The following is a 14,318-nucleotide window of genomic DNA, read 5'->3' as shown; positions in this document are numbered from 1 at the left end:
CTGAGACTTTTCAGAGCCTGTAAAGTTCTGGGATTGGCTTTTGCTTCTGTATCCCCTGAATAAACAGTCAACCATGAGGGATATGAAGTGCACTCAGTACACTTTTAGATACCATACATTTTTTAATTTCTAATAGTGGGGCTGAACTCCAGCTGATTACTTTTTTTCTCTCCAAATATTGTATTGTATAATATTGTACCACATTCTATAGATTTATTGGTCAGCCAGTGCTGGAAATTTGTCTCTGGTCTCACCATAACATACATCTCACACAAGCTCAGAGCATACAAATATTCAATAACAGCAGCAACAATAAAAAGTACATTGATGAAAAGAGCAAGTACCATAAAAACAGATGACACGCAGTTAAAAAAACACACTAACAGACAATAAACACACAGCAGTGAGCGTAAAACTAGATGGATGAGTCTGGATCTCATTGTCGGCCTGACTCACTGATCACTGTTTTCTTGCCAGTTGAGTCTAAATGGTCCTCAATGGTCCTCACATGATAGCACATGTTTTAAGAAAATGTCGTCATGTCAATGCTTGACCAATCAAAATCGACACCACTGCTAGCCTCTCCTAAAGGGCCAAATACTCTGATTTTAAAACCTCCAGCAGGGAAAAAAATTAGCTTCCAAGAACTTTATCTGGAACTCTGCTGTACCCTATGGAAGCAATTATGGAATCTGTGAAACAGACTGGCATGCCTGGCTAAGCTCCTATAGTGGGAAAGGGCTATTAGGTCACCCAATTTATTTTTATATCTTCCTATGTCCCCACCCTGACCTTGTCTTTGAAAAATTCCTTGTTATATCAGATGAACAATTTCCCCTTTACCTTGAACTCCAGCTCCATGCCACTGACGTGCTCCCCGCTCTCCACCTGGCCCAGCTTCTGCATGTAGGAGTACAGGCTCCTGGCGGCCACCTCCGTGTTCCCGCAGGCCACAGCCTCCAGCAGGGCCTCGTGGATGAAGCTGTACTGGTCCTCCGTCTGCACCATGTAGTTCCGCTGTGAGCGCATCAGGGTCACGTGGCCGTAGATGTCCACAGTGCGTTCGTGTCTAATGCGCTCCAGCATGGCATCGATGACAATGAAGCAGCCAGTGCGGCCGACACCAGCGCTGAAGAAGCAAGAAATGAATTTGTTAACTGAGACAAAGGGTTTTATATTGATGTAAGTGCTGTTAGGTGAACTTTTAGACGTGTGTACCTGCAGTGAGCGATGATGGGTCCAGCATCTGGAGGGTTGCACGCTTTGACCCTGCGGAGGAAGTTCAGGAAGGGGGTGGGGTACTCTGGCACACCGTGATCCGGCCAGGCTGTGAACTGGAACTGGCGAACCTCTCTCCGCTCACTGCTGCCACTCTGGCATACATAAGGGACGAGTAAAAACACTGGCATCCCTATCACTCAAGTCATCATGTACAAGCCTACGTATGCTGTGGAATCGCTATCGTAGAAACAGTACAGTTGGCCAGACTGACACATTATGATGTGTCAGTCTGGCAGCAATTGATAGACTTGTGATTGATGGGTGTATTTCTGAAAAAAAAAAAAAAAAAAAATACTCAACAAATGTGTGATCTGCAATGCAGCTCAGTAAATGGGTTCCTTTTAGAAAATGTATATAAAAATCCTTTTTAAAAGGAATGGTTTATGTAAAGAAAAATAAATTCCAAAATCCAAAATAGTCTCATATTTCCTATAATATATAAAAAAGCCACAATCATACAAATGATGCCGAACATTCTGTGTGCCCTCTATTTTTCCGCTATGTGACACATCTCCTATTCTGATTTTTCACAAGGCATAAACAAAAATTTTGAGAAGAGGTGCTACAGTTGGAAGCCTGTTGGCCTAGTTTCTGCTTGTGTAAGTAGGCCACAGAGACATACTAGTCTGACGGTCTTAGATTAGCCCCTTGCTGTAAGAAACTCTTCTGCTTCCAACAGTGATCAGGTCCCAGCGCCCGAGACGCGGAGTTGGCCTCGTTTGAGCGCTCCATGAAGCCCAGTCTAATCTATTCTCCTCTGTGTGCCCACATGCCCTCTGTCTACTCCACACTCCCAGTGACAGCAGAGATTTTAATTCATTATTATTCCACTTGCTTCTGGTTCATAACTGTGAACCCACAGATCAAAGCGTTTTTACTGGATGTGACAGTAAAATTAGCAGGGAATGTGGAAGAGCAGTGAAGGAGGGGTAGAGCGCAATTAACAAGAGCCTTGGATAGAGACAAAAGAGACACAGGCAGACAGACCGAATTTACCTTATGCAGGGAAAAGGTGCGAACACAGAAGGTGGCCAGTTCCATCGTATCCAACAAGGAGACCTGGATCATCCCATAGGTCTCTGTCCCTCGGCTCGGCCAGTACTGGTCACACTTTATCTACATGAATGAGAGGACGGCATCATCATCATCATCATCACAGTAATAATTATCACCACTTCCACCACTATTCTCAGACTGCACAGATGGACTGGGTCCTGCATCAGCGGAGGTTTTCTCGTCGCTCTTTATTTTCACCAAATTAGTCCGCCAAAGTGGACGTCTTGGTGACTTGACTTCACTTGAACAGATTGCCAAAGAGCCCACAGATATGTTACCCATGACTGTGACTGGGTACAGTCTGGACTATTAGGACTCTAATATTCTCTTCTGGTGATGACAATGTCCGCCAAAGCTGTGGATGCCTGATAAGAATTTTGGGAACGCTGCCTTGAGAGGCCGAACAAGCCCTGGGGCCCTATAAAGCTCTAATGCCCTTGGACAGGCTTTTTCAAACTTTTTCCATGTTCAGAACCCCCAAGTTGACTTTCATTAAGCCATGAATCCCCATTAAAAGTGATCTTGCCCTTTAGAGGCCATGATATAAAAAGATATTTTGGCTTGTGTTAAATAGCAAATTGTTCAGATTTCATAATGATGTATAGATTAAAAGTGGTTAAAACATAATGCTAAAATAATCGTCCATATATTTCTATGTATTGTAACAATGTTGAGTTAATTAAATGAAAGTGCAATTAGTCTACTATGCATTTTGCTGAAGACCCCCTGAAAGGCCCAGAAGGACCCCCGGGGCTCCCTGGACCTCACTTTGAACAGCGTAGCCCTTGGACACAATAGCCCTGTTTACACTTGCATTCCGTAGCCCTAATCTAACTTAGCTGCAGCCCAGGACTTGGATTAGCCTCAGTTCACAGTGCAGATGTTAACCCTGCTCCAGAGTGGTGTTTAGTGAGTGTAAAGTGACTGTTAGACCAGGGTTAATGGAGGTCTGGACCCTGGCCTAAGTGTTATTAAGGCATCCACTGGTATTTAACAGTAGTCTAGTATTTTGACCGGCTCATAATGAAAACAGCGGATGACAGTTCTGTATATGGGTCAGTAGATGGGTGTGGCTTCTCACCCGTGACTTCTCCTCCAGGCGCGTCATCATGACGACGGAGGCGGCTCGCTGCTCCCACACCATCCTCCAGAAATCCCCGAATGTCTCTGCCAGCGGACCCTGGGTAGCGATGTAGGCGTTCTGCTTTCTGTAGCCGTCAATGTAGTTGGCATTGATGTAGTCGCTGCCCAGGATACCTGCTTGCAGCAAGACACTCTCGTTAAGATCTTGTTTAATCTTAATCTGAGCGCGTGAAGCAGTGAATTAACCTTTATGTATGACATCAAACAACCTAATGAACTGTTTCTTTTTGCCAGCCGCAGCCTCTAACAGACGACTGCTGGATGACGAGTGGAAGACAACAAACAAACAAGACTCTGTCAGTGTAAATACACAAGCTCCAGATCAAATCCATTCTCCCCACTTGTTCTGGAGGAGTGCCGGCTGCACTTGAATGCACTCGCACTGTTTGTCAGTCTCATGTCACTGCACACAGCCGGTCTTGCACACTGTTTGCAATTTCAGATTTCATCCATCATGCAGCTCTCCCTCTCTACCCCCAGTAACCCCCTCTGAACACAAATGTGCTCTGAGTCTCTAAGCTTCCTTAAGCCACTCTTTTATGCCTCTTTTATTATTTCTCTCCAACCACCCAACTGGTCTTTACCTTCTATGGGAGCCAAGATGACTCTGGTGTGGTCGTAGGCGATGACGTTAGCGTAGCGGTTCTTGGGTTTGTTGACCTCCAGGTTTGAATGCTCCCAGGTGAACTGCTGACCAGGGTCGATGGACTGGGAAGAGGCAATATAGTTTTATAGTCGCTTGCAAAGTGGCTGTATATTTAATACTGCATTTAAGGATAATGGAAAGATAGAGTGAACTCCACCTGTAATGCAAAGTAATACTGCAATAAAGCAGTGGTGCAATAAATCATGAACATGCAGTGTTTGTACATAGAGAGGTAAATGTTAAGTAATGCTATCTTTTTGATGTATAGGCTTAACATGCCAAAAAAAAAAAAAAAACAGTAAACATGTTATCTATTGATGCATAATGACTGACGGTGAATTCTCACCTCATACTCTTGGGACAGTCTCAGGTTGTCATTAGCTTTCAGCAGCTCAGTGTGTTCGGCCAGCTCGTTGATGGGGATGGGAGGATGGCTCATCATTCCTGTGTGGCAACAAGGGTCAAAAAGCTGCGGTTAGGGGCTGTGCAGAGACATCAGGACAACATCCCAAAACAGCACCGGTCAACATCACTCACATGCAAAGATGTGGCAAAAGATAATTACACAATCGGAGACCATCACATATCATTAAGGAAAACGCTGAGGCAGAAAATCAATTTTGATGCATGTGCTAGAACAAAGTGAGGCGAGTCTGTTTGTTTGTAAATTGTTTTTCTTTGATAAATTGCTTTCTCTGTGATCAGAGGAGCAATGACTCAGAGAAAACAAACACAGACAGAACACTAATTAGGAGGGTGGTTCACAAACAAATGTGCACACACACACGCCTATACACACACTCACATATGTGTGCACTTGCCCATGCACACATGTGCCTGCATGGGCGCACACAACACACACACACAAACAAAGAAGCACCCTGAACATCCTATAGGCCCTTCTTTCTACAGCTCTACATACAATCCAATATGAATACAACCCCTTTTAAGTGAAAATCAGAATGGATTCTCTGTATTTCTGAAATTGTAATGTACATCACCATGAAACCATGTCACCATGTCACCATAAAGAATATTTAAGTCATACTGCTATTATAGAATCTCAATTATAAATACCAGACATGCAGACTTGATGGTTACTGATGGTTTAATATTGGTTTCTGATACTGTATAACCTGGCTTGTGAAACTTCACAGAAAATCAGACCTCCACAGATAATCACGACAAAACACTCCTGTCACAATCAAAATGACCTTAGATAGCATCAGCCTGTTTTGTTGGAAACAAATTTCATCTTTCCCCAGCATCTCAAGAGCACAAATCTCAGGAGAGGACAAGTGGCTGAGGAGGCAGCTTCAAGGTTGTTGCCACATGAGAGAAAACTGCTTATGATGAAATAAATGAGCAGAGGCTTTTTCTTTTTTTCTGCAGCTTTTATAAAGCCTTGCTGAAACATTTAAAAAAGACTCAAGACCTTCATCCAGGGATAGAGAGAATGATTACTAATAAAAAAATTGTATTATTCGACTTTATATACCTGTACAGGCAGATGGAGCAAAAACTAAACCTTTTTCTATATGGTCACGATTCTTGCTGCTTTTCCAGCAAGGGTTCTTGTGAACTTAATATAACTGCAGCTGAAAAAAATGTTTTTAATAAGAACATTTTGACACGTAAAGATTCACATATTCCTTTAGGCCCCTTTTTCAGAAGCCGGTGACTGAATGGAAACAGCAAACACGAAGCATGAAAAGACTGGCGCCATAACCAGAGCAGCTGTGCTGTTAGCTATCACAAGCGGCAGGGGGTGGGGTGGGGCCGTACGGATCTAGTTATCTCACAGTGGGGTTTTAGTTGGCTACGCTGGCAAGAACATTGGCACTTCCTTTACAAAAGACCATCATTAAACCAAAATGCATCTATTCATATATCTTTTTTGCCTCGTCAAAGAAAACTCAGAAGTATTCAGGAACGTCGAGACAATGATAATTTCTGTCTGTGCTGTCAATTCTGTCTGTTCTGGCATGCCGTCTACAGCCTGGCAGGTGGAGTGTGGGCGAGCGGAGATGATCACAGACTCTGTCACACCGTTATGACTCAGCTGTGACTAAGCACCGACTGTACTACCTGGGCAGTAGCCACATGATATCGGAATAGCCTGCACACTGCCAGGTACATGGTGGCTCCTGAGCTGACGGTTTCTAAAATCTATCTTAATGTAGAGCGGGACTTTGACAGTCTTCTCTGCTTAATCTTATCAGGATCAAATTAGTGCCTTGAATATTTCATTACCAAATGATGAGTACCCAGAAGTGTGCTTAATTATGCAAACGGGGAATGTGTGTTTATGTGCAGGCGTGTGTACGTGCTCCATACCAGGGGTCTGGAAGTTGATGCGTCTCATCTCCACAGGGTCTGTGGGGTGGTGGGCCATCATCTCTGCATTACTCAAAAGACTCTTGGTTCCAGGTTCAGAGTCTTTGCGCTTGCTTCTCATAGACGAATGAGCCAAACAACCAATTAGCACATCGATGCAAGAGGGGACAGAAAAGCAGTCTCAGTATGGACACACCATTAGCATTGTTACATGATGCAAGTTTACTTTGCATGATTAGATGTGGTGTTTCGGGGTTTGGTTAGCATTGCTCTGCAGAATGTTTGGTATCAAGTAATTGCTGTAGGTTAAAACGACCAAAGAGCTTGACATTGGTTTAATCTTACCTGTCAGGTTTGCTGCTCCCAGTGAAACAAGAGCAAGAGAGGGAATAATTAGAGGTAGAAAAGGAAGGGAACAGACAGATTGTTAGAGATGAAAATCAATATTATGCATTAGTATTCAAAAGCCTGATGGCTTGCAGCAGATATCACAGACCTATAGCAGGGTCAGACTGGTTGATAGCTGTCTGAAGACAGAACAAACCTCTAAATTGGACCTAATTCATTGAATATCAATCTGAAAGTTGAGCATTAAAGTGAAGACAGCAAAACCACAATATCATTGGAGAAAAAGCAACATCAGTAGGAGCAAGCAATATCAGTGGGAGCTTCTGGTTAGAGGCTGTGTCCGAAATTGTTCACTAGCCACTATATGGCCCACTATTTACTGTGTCAAGCCATGGTCACTAAGTGATCTCTAATTACTGGCATGCATTGTGCATTTAATGCGAGAGAGAAGAAATGAAGCGAGGGGACCTGAGAAGAAATGAAGAAGCAGCAAAATGCAAGCAGCAAGAAGACCTAGCACTTTCTTGTGATTAATCCAATTTTTAAAAGGCTGCTGTGTTTTTGCTTTTCACCGCACGAATTGTAAATATATCTGAAAGGTACAATATGTAATTTCCATGGTGCTTTAGCATCAAAGAGCGGCTCCCCGTCCACACCTATATACACACTCAAGGGGATGGCAGTTACAAGCTAAATAGGCCAGCATTTCATTTATCGTAGTTAATGTCAATACACCACAACACAGATTACGTTTGCACAAAAGGTTTGGGATGTTTAAAGGAGCTATGAGTAACATCACATCATGCAACAGGCATAGGAAACAAGGCAAGGGAACAAGGCACATTTCTGGCAGAGCATTACAACTCATAATCCTCTGCTACTGCCAGCAACAAAATATTCTGAGCATGTTGCTTGACAGATATTCCTGAGTGCAAAGGAGAAAGCAAAAGCAGTGTTTGGCTGATAGCTTGGCTGAAGGTAGATACACATGGCATAGTTTCCGACTTGAAAAACAAATGTAAAAGCCAATGGCGAGATCCATGGATGTGGTTCTCTATGATAATATGATGTATTTTCTCTAAACCAATGAGGCTGGACCAACTTGGTTATTTGAGAGCTCGAAATCACAGCAGCCATCGTTTTATATGTTTGAGTGAGTCTGATTTACACTTTAGGATATTTCAAAGATAAAATGTGCAAATTCAGAATGGGTTGTATTTTCACAGAGCTGAAAAATATATTTTTTTAATGTAAACAGAGTGTAATGTGTTATAGATGGAGTGGTTGGAGTCTTTTGTTTACAAACGCAAGACGCGGATGACCAAATTAAGACAAAAAAAACAAATCAACAACAAAAATACAAAAAACATCACAAAAATGTAAAGTAGACAGAAACAAATCAAACCAACAACATCACTTAAATTGCATGTATTTATTGAAAAAAAAGTATAAAAATACAAAAAATATAAAAAATACATTGTTTTTAATTTGACATACTATGTGGTGTGCTACATATAATCTCCTTCATGGTACACAGTGAGTGAGTGATCGATTTCGGACACAGCCAGTGTCTATTGTCACCACTAGGAACAAAACATAATGGATAGAAGCTTATTCCTGAGGGTCTCAGACAGATCTGCTTTGGCATTGTATACTTTTTCGCCCATGGTTACAGAGCAAATAATTTGGGCCGCTTTTTTTTTTTGTTGTTGTTGTTCATCTACGCTACTCACTTTTTGTAAAGGAGGATTGCGATGACGATGCAGATGATGAAAACCACAGCCAGGACAGGACCCACCACCCAGATCAGACCGTCACCTGCGTCAAGGGGCTGGGGGTCTGAATCTGGGGCAATCACTGGGTCGGTGTAGGGGCTGGCAACGTACATCTTCTGTAAGCAAACATACAGGCACGCCCTCGGTAAGAGGAGAGGAAAACACATCTAGACGTGGAGCAACAAATGATCACAGTTTGCTTAGGAGTGTCTATCCTAATTCAAGTTGTTTATCCGTGTCCATTCTAATTCAAATGCACATATAGCGTGCAAAGGCAATATCTCTCCTACTGCAACAGTGGATATATCACTCTTTATTAGCAGTGGTGATGGAAATGCGCGGAGGTTATTGCCTTTTTGTTTGCTACTCTTTGACTGACATGAATTTTATTGTTTTAGCAGCAAGGCCATATTGATTACAATGTATAGTGACAGCCTGTGGGAGACAAACACAGGGAGTAGGGAATGAGGGTATGGTTAGACACATAGAGCGAAAAGAGATGTGACATGGTTACTTTCGTACCCCAGTTGTGGCGTTGAGCTCAGCCAGGATGAAGAAGACGTACTCCTGCCCTGGCTCAAGAGCTCGGTTCTCAAAGCCGCCGTAGTCCAGCTGGTCCCCCAGGGTGAAGAAGGCTGGTAGGGTGGCAGGTGTGAAACGGGCTGTGATGTAAGCCCTGCGCAGGTCCACCTGCTTCTGCTGCCGAGAATCCCTCTGCCTTTGACTGATGTCTTTTAACAGCTGAGAGACAAAGTGATGCAGGAAGGGAGGGAGCGAGTAAGGATAAAAGAGAGATGGGTGGGGAACGGAAGGGGGGTGGGGAGGAGGTGGGCACACAAGTGAGGTGTTGTTTCAGTATCTATGACTAATGGTTGAACACTGATATTTAATTAAAAAGGGTAAGTGTTGCCCGAAGTTCCTAGCAGTGGGAACGTGTTTCTGTTTATAGGTCCTTTCCTCCTTCCAGGCAGAGCACTCAGTGTGTGCCATCACTGTTGTGGTTCTCACCTCCTCTAGGTCCATTTCATCTGGGCTCTTGAGGCCTCTGATTAGGCCTCGGGTCCTCCTCAGTGGAACAACCACAACGTAGACATTCCTATGGGAGCACAGCATTAACACCATAACGGAAACGACCTAAAAAAGCATTCTGTCACACATCTTGCAAATCACCTGCATGAAGGAATACATGCTTTCCTGTGGGCAAAACTCAGAACTATTTTTCCTGAGGCCATGGACATTTGTAACTATATCTCAAACTTCCTCATCCGGTCTTACTTGACAGGAGTGCGGCCTTCCAGCGAGGGCAAGATTATGGTGACGGTGGTTTCCGTGTCACGGGTGTGGTCAATCTCAGGGCGGCGGATGGTGATTGGTGGGGAGGTTTTGGCGTGGATGCGGTGGCGAAGGCCCCCCATGTTGCCCTCGGGTGAGGTGATCTTGAAATCATAGCTGGTGTCGGGCTGCAGGTTGGGGATGACCGCTTTCCTCAGACGAGCATCCACCTCCATCTTCTGCCGATTGTACTCCACCTGGATTGTGGGAGAGGTTAAGTGAGGTTAGGGCTGAACAATATGGTAAAAAAAAAAAAAATGAATAAAAATATTGCAATTATCTTGACAGCTATTGCGATTACAACACGATTCATCATTTTAGCGGGAGTGATCATTTTTGCATCATAATTTTCATTTTCACTGAGAAAATATTAAAAAGATGATGTAACTTTTCGCTACGGTCTGTATCAAACAAGCATGTTTTCTAAAGTCAGGAGTTTGGGTTTTGTTGCCCAGGGCACCTCTGTGGCACCAAAATACTTCATTTGTAATGATATTTTTTCACAAGTTTTACTTGGCAGCTCCTGATTTGGATTTTGCACTTAGCCAAATTGCAATTCAATAACACTTCAATTAATTGTTTACCCCTTGTTGATACATAATGCTCATATTGACATGCACTTTATTAGGAAATATATGCAGTGCTGTGTGGCTATGGGATTGTATTACTGATGCCACAGTTAGGAGTTTGATTCCAGCTGGGGTCATGTATACCAAAAATGTACACATTTATGGCACTGTAGGCCATTATGATTAAAATAATTTGGCAAAAGGTATGCTGAGTTATGTTACATTAAGAGATCAGATCACCACACATAAATGTGCACCAAGCCATCGACGTACAGTGAAACGATATGGGTAGGTGCTCTCTGGAAACTCCCAGGTCAGAAGAACGCTGGTCTTAGTGGCCAGATTGACCGAGAAGTTCCTTGGCACGTCTGGGAAGAAAACAAAAATGTCACTCATAAAGAAGCAAATTTGCAGTTAATCACTGGCTCCTCTGTTTTCCCACTGCAGACCTGAAAAAACTGGAGGCAAGATGTGCCAGTCAGATCTGTTATTAGGAGAAAACACAACATGATGATCAGGAGGATGGGCAAGTGACAAGGAGAGTGGGTGGCAAGAGTTACATGTACAAAAAGGCAGACACAAACAAGACCGCAGGAATGTGACATGCCTCATTCTCAGACTTGGAGTGCTCTGTGTAAGGAAGTGTTAGACCCCAAATTCAGCATGTCAGCAAAGGCTTTGGAAGGGGTGGCTGTGGAGGTCTATTAGATAACAGAACTTACCTGTGGATACAGCACCAGGCGCTGTTTTCAGTTTGATCTGAACTGAACACTTACCTTCTGTATCAGATATGCCCAATTCCTGCTCTGACTTTTACCTGAGGGTTTGTGATAAGCAGTGCTCTTGGAGCAAACATCCATTAGCATTCAGTCTGCTTCCACTGGTGGTGAAGGGTAGGTGATGAAGGTATTGGTGGGTGAGTGGAGGACACGGGGGGGAGTAGTTCATGTTCCCCGGGGCTTTTGCAGTTCTCAGCCTCTTAGCAGTGCACAGGTGAGGGGCCAACCTGTAAGAACTGGCCCAGAGTTCATTTAATATTTTGGGATGCATTATCACATCCACAGGAGGGGGAGCTGAGATGCGACCCTGAACCAGTGCTTAGAGGGTGAAGGGTGTTCCCCAGGCCTGAGGCCAGCCCTACCTGTTTCAAAGGCCAGGGTTCGGCACACTAGTGGTGGGCTGAAGGGGCCTGGCCCTGCCTTGTTATGGGCTCTGAGCTGGACCTCGTAGGCTGTGCTGTGATTGAGGCACAGGATGGTGTAGCTGGACTCACTTGCTGGCAGCGTGACCTGGCGAGCTGGAGCAGGGGGAGCTGGTGAGGCAGACGGAGCAGGGACATTGGGAGGTTTGGGACCCCCAGCCTCTTGGTAAGCTATTGTGTACTCTGTGATGACACCGTTGCACTCCCCTGGGTCAGGGGGCTCCCAAGAGAACTGGAGGGAGCAGCACGTGGTGTTAACAAAGTCAGATATTTTAGGATATCCTTTGGGTGGAGACTCAGGAATCTGCATTTCCTGCTGCGCTGCTTCTCCATAGCCTGCACGGCTCTTAGCAGAGAGGGCAAAGATATAGGAGGAGCCTGGGGAGAGGTTATGGACAGTGACATTTTTTTCTTGAGCTGTGAAATCCACCGTCGTATCAAGGGAAGTATTCTTCAGTGCAAACTGTAGGCGGTAGCCCTGGATTTCAACTGGGGGCCCCCGGCTATCGGAGCCTGAATCAGTGCAGCCCAGCGGAGGAGCCCACCGAACCACCACTGACGAACAAGATCCAGGACGCACCCAAAGGGAGGGGGAGCCAGGCACTGCAAACGAAAGTGTGGCCGGCATAAAATCAATTGTGATATTAAAAAATAATAATTCTCATCATGTAAATTCAGGAGATGAATTAAAATTGATTTGGCTGTTTGTTTACTGTTGGCGCCTGGCGCAGTTTACTGTAAGATCAATGCCTGAGTGTGTTTGTTACTATATAAAGTGCACTGAACTGTATACTTGGCATGTGCTTACCAATCCCCAGGGTCTGCACCAACTTGGCTTTGCTGTGTGTTCCATCCCCTTTAGTGGTGTACGCTGCCACCGAGACCGAGTACAAAGTCTCTGCTTTAAGACCTCCCAAAATCATCTCCTGTGGGGGAAAACACATCACAGCACCATGAAATACTGCAAACTCATTCTTTTCCAGTGAAACAAAATGCATCTCTCTCCCTTTGCTGTCTCCCTGGTAAGACAACACCGAGAATTTATTAAAAAGTTTAACATACTATGTCATAGAGTTTTAATATACAGATTCAGTGACACTCTGAGTCAAACTTCATAATGAGGATTTCATAACTGTCCTTACATAACATCTCAGAAGTATTGTATTGTACGTATTAATAGTGAGTTGAGCTATAATAAAAAGAGGACGGGTAGTCTGCACTCACATACTGAGTCGAGTCATCCTCTTCCATCTTATGCCACAGACAGGACACACCCCGCAGGCAGTCGAGACAGAGGGAGAGAGAGAGAGTGAGTCAAAGGACCAAAGGAGACAGGGAGGAATGCTGGAAAACTCAAAAAGACGCTCCTGAGGCGAAGCGAGGCAACTCCATTGTTTGATGATAAAATGAATATTATATAACCATTTTGAAATTACATATTCAAAAGTCAAAGCTCGTGCTGTTATGATGTCACCTGAGAATCATCCAATAAGAGGTCTTTGATCCAGGGGAGGCTTCGTGATTCTCCGCTCTCTGCGCGGCTGTAATGCACCTGGTAGCCGCGGATCTGGCCCTGCCGTAGCCGTGGCAACACCGATCGCCAGCTGACTCTGAGTGCTGAGGAGTTGAGCGGCCGCACGTCCACCTGACGAGGGGCAGCACCGGGGACTGAGCGAGCACACGTACACACACACACACACACACACACACACACTCTTAATTAACTGACCAACTGACTGGCCAGTAAATGATCAACTTAACAATCAATACTGTTCAGATCTAATCACCAGCTCAAATCCTTGGCACTGTGGCATAAGTAACTAAGGTGATACTAGGTGATAAGGATGTTCTTCAATATCATTATAGATCACAATATGACATGCCATATGTAAAATCACATTCAAAAAATCTAATTTAATGTTCATCCTACTGAACTAAGTGGGATGAAGGTATGATGTCGAACAAATCTCTTACAAATTTCAAATTTTATGACTGGAAATGTCTCACCGTATTTTGTCTTGAGTTTTAAAATAAAATGTGTTGTTATCATTAGACAGTAAAACTGTTTGTCAGGATATCCCAAAATCACCAGACTATTGCAATATGTTTCTACTGAAACATAGTAAACTTTGATATTGAACAGAGGTGGAAGTAATTACATTTACTCATGTTACTGTAATTGTGTAGTTGTACTTTGAGTAGTCAGTAATTTTACTTGTTCATAAGTACATTTTTGCTTGCGCATTGTACTTCACTACATTTTACATTATATCCATTATGGAGTCCAAATGATCCATGACAGATTATGGAAACTTTTCACAATGAACACTCACTCAGCAAAGACGAGAAGAGGAATCTGCTTCTACTTTGTTGGCTCTCCTTTTTGTCATTTCCAAGCTTCCAATAAAAAGTGCAGTATAAAAAACTGCAGATGGTTGATAGAGGTGAGGACCATTCCAGCTCAACGGGCAAAAAATGTGGGATAAGTGGAAAAAAGAAGAAAACCATGTAGACTCAACCATCACATTATGTGCTTATTCCACATTTGTCAGCTGAGTCTACAGCGCCCTCACTTCCATCAACCGTCGCCAATTTTGCAGAATGCACCTTTAACAGAATCTACTTTGAAC

At 43.8% G+C, this 14,318-nt stretch overlaps 1 protein-coding gene across 1 annotated transcript in view; it reads right to left on the bottom strand.

Annotated features, from left to right (window-relative positions):
• The window catches only part of ptprsb (protein tyrosine phosphatase receptor type Sb), a 75,533-nt gene that overhangs the window by 8,080 nt on the left and 53,135 nt on the right, over positions 1 to 14,318 (bottom strand). Inside the window, exons 13-24 of the mRNA XM_030075241.1 lie at positions 10,761 to 10,855; positions 9,862 to 10,115; positions 9,595 to 9,682; positions 9,109 to 9,327; positions 8,545 to 8,702; positions 6,464 to 6,576; positions 4,473 to 4,570; positions 4,065 to 4,188; positions 3,419 to 3,594; positions 2,278 to 2,397; positions 1,219 to 1,373; positions 844 to 1,129 (exon numbers count right to left, since the gene is read on the bottom strand). Coding sequence (XP_029931101.1) covers positions 844 to 1,129; positions 1,219 to 1,373; positions 2,278 to 2,397; positions 3,419 to 3,594; positions 4,065 to 4,188; positions 4,473 to 4,570; positions 6,464 to 6,576; positions 8,545 to 8,702; positions 9,109 to 9,327; positions 9,595 to 9,682; positions 9,862 to 10,115; positions 10,761 to 10,855 — 1,886 coding nt within the window. The remainder of the gene's footprint in view (positions 1 to 843; positions 1,130 to 1,218; positions 1,374 to 2,277; positions 2,398 to 3,418; positions 3,595 to 4,064; positions 4,189 to 4,472; positions 4,571 to 6,463; positions 6,577 to 8,544; positions 8,703 to 9,108; positions 9,328 to 9,594; positions 9,683 to 9,861; positions 10,116 to 10,760; positions 10,856 to 14,318) is intronic.

Source organism: Myripristis murdjan, chromosome 17 (assembly GCF_902150065.1).
Source record: "Myripristis murdjan chromosome 17, fMyrMur1.1, whole genome shotgun sequence".
NCBI lineage: Eukaryota > Metazoa > Chordata > Actinopteri > Holocentriformes > Holocentridae > Myripristis > Myripristis murdjan.
This window is presented reverse-complemented; position numbering and strand designations above follow the sequence as displayed.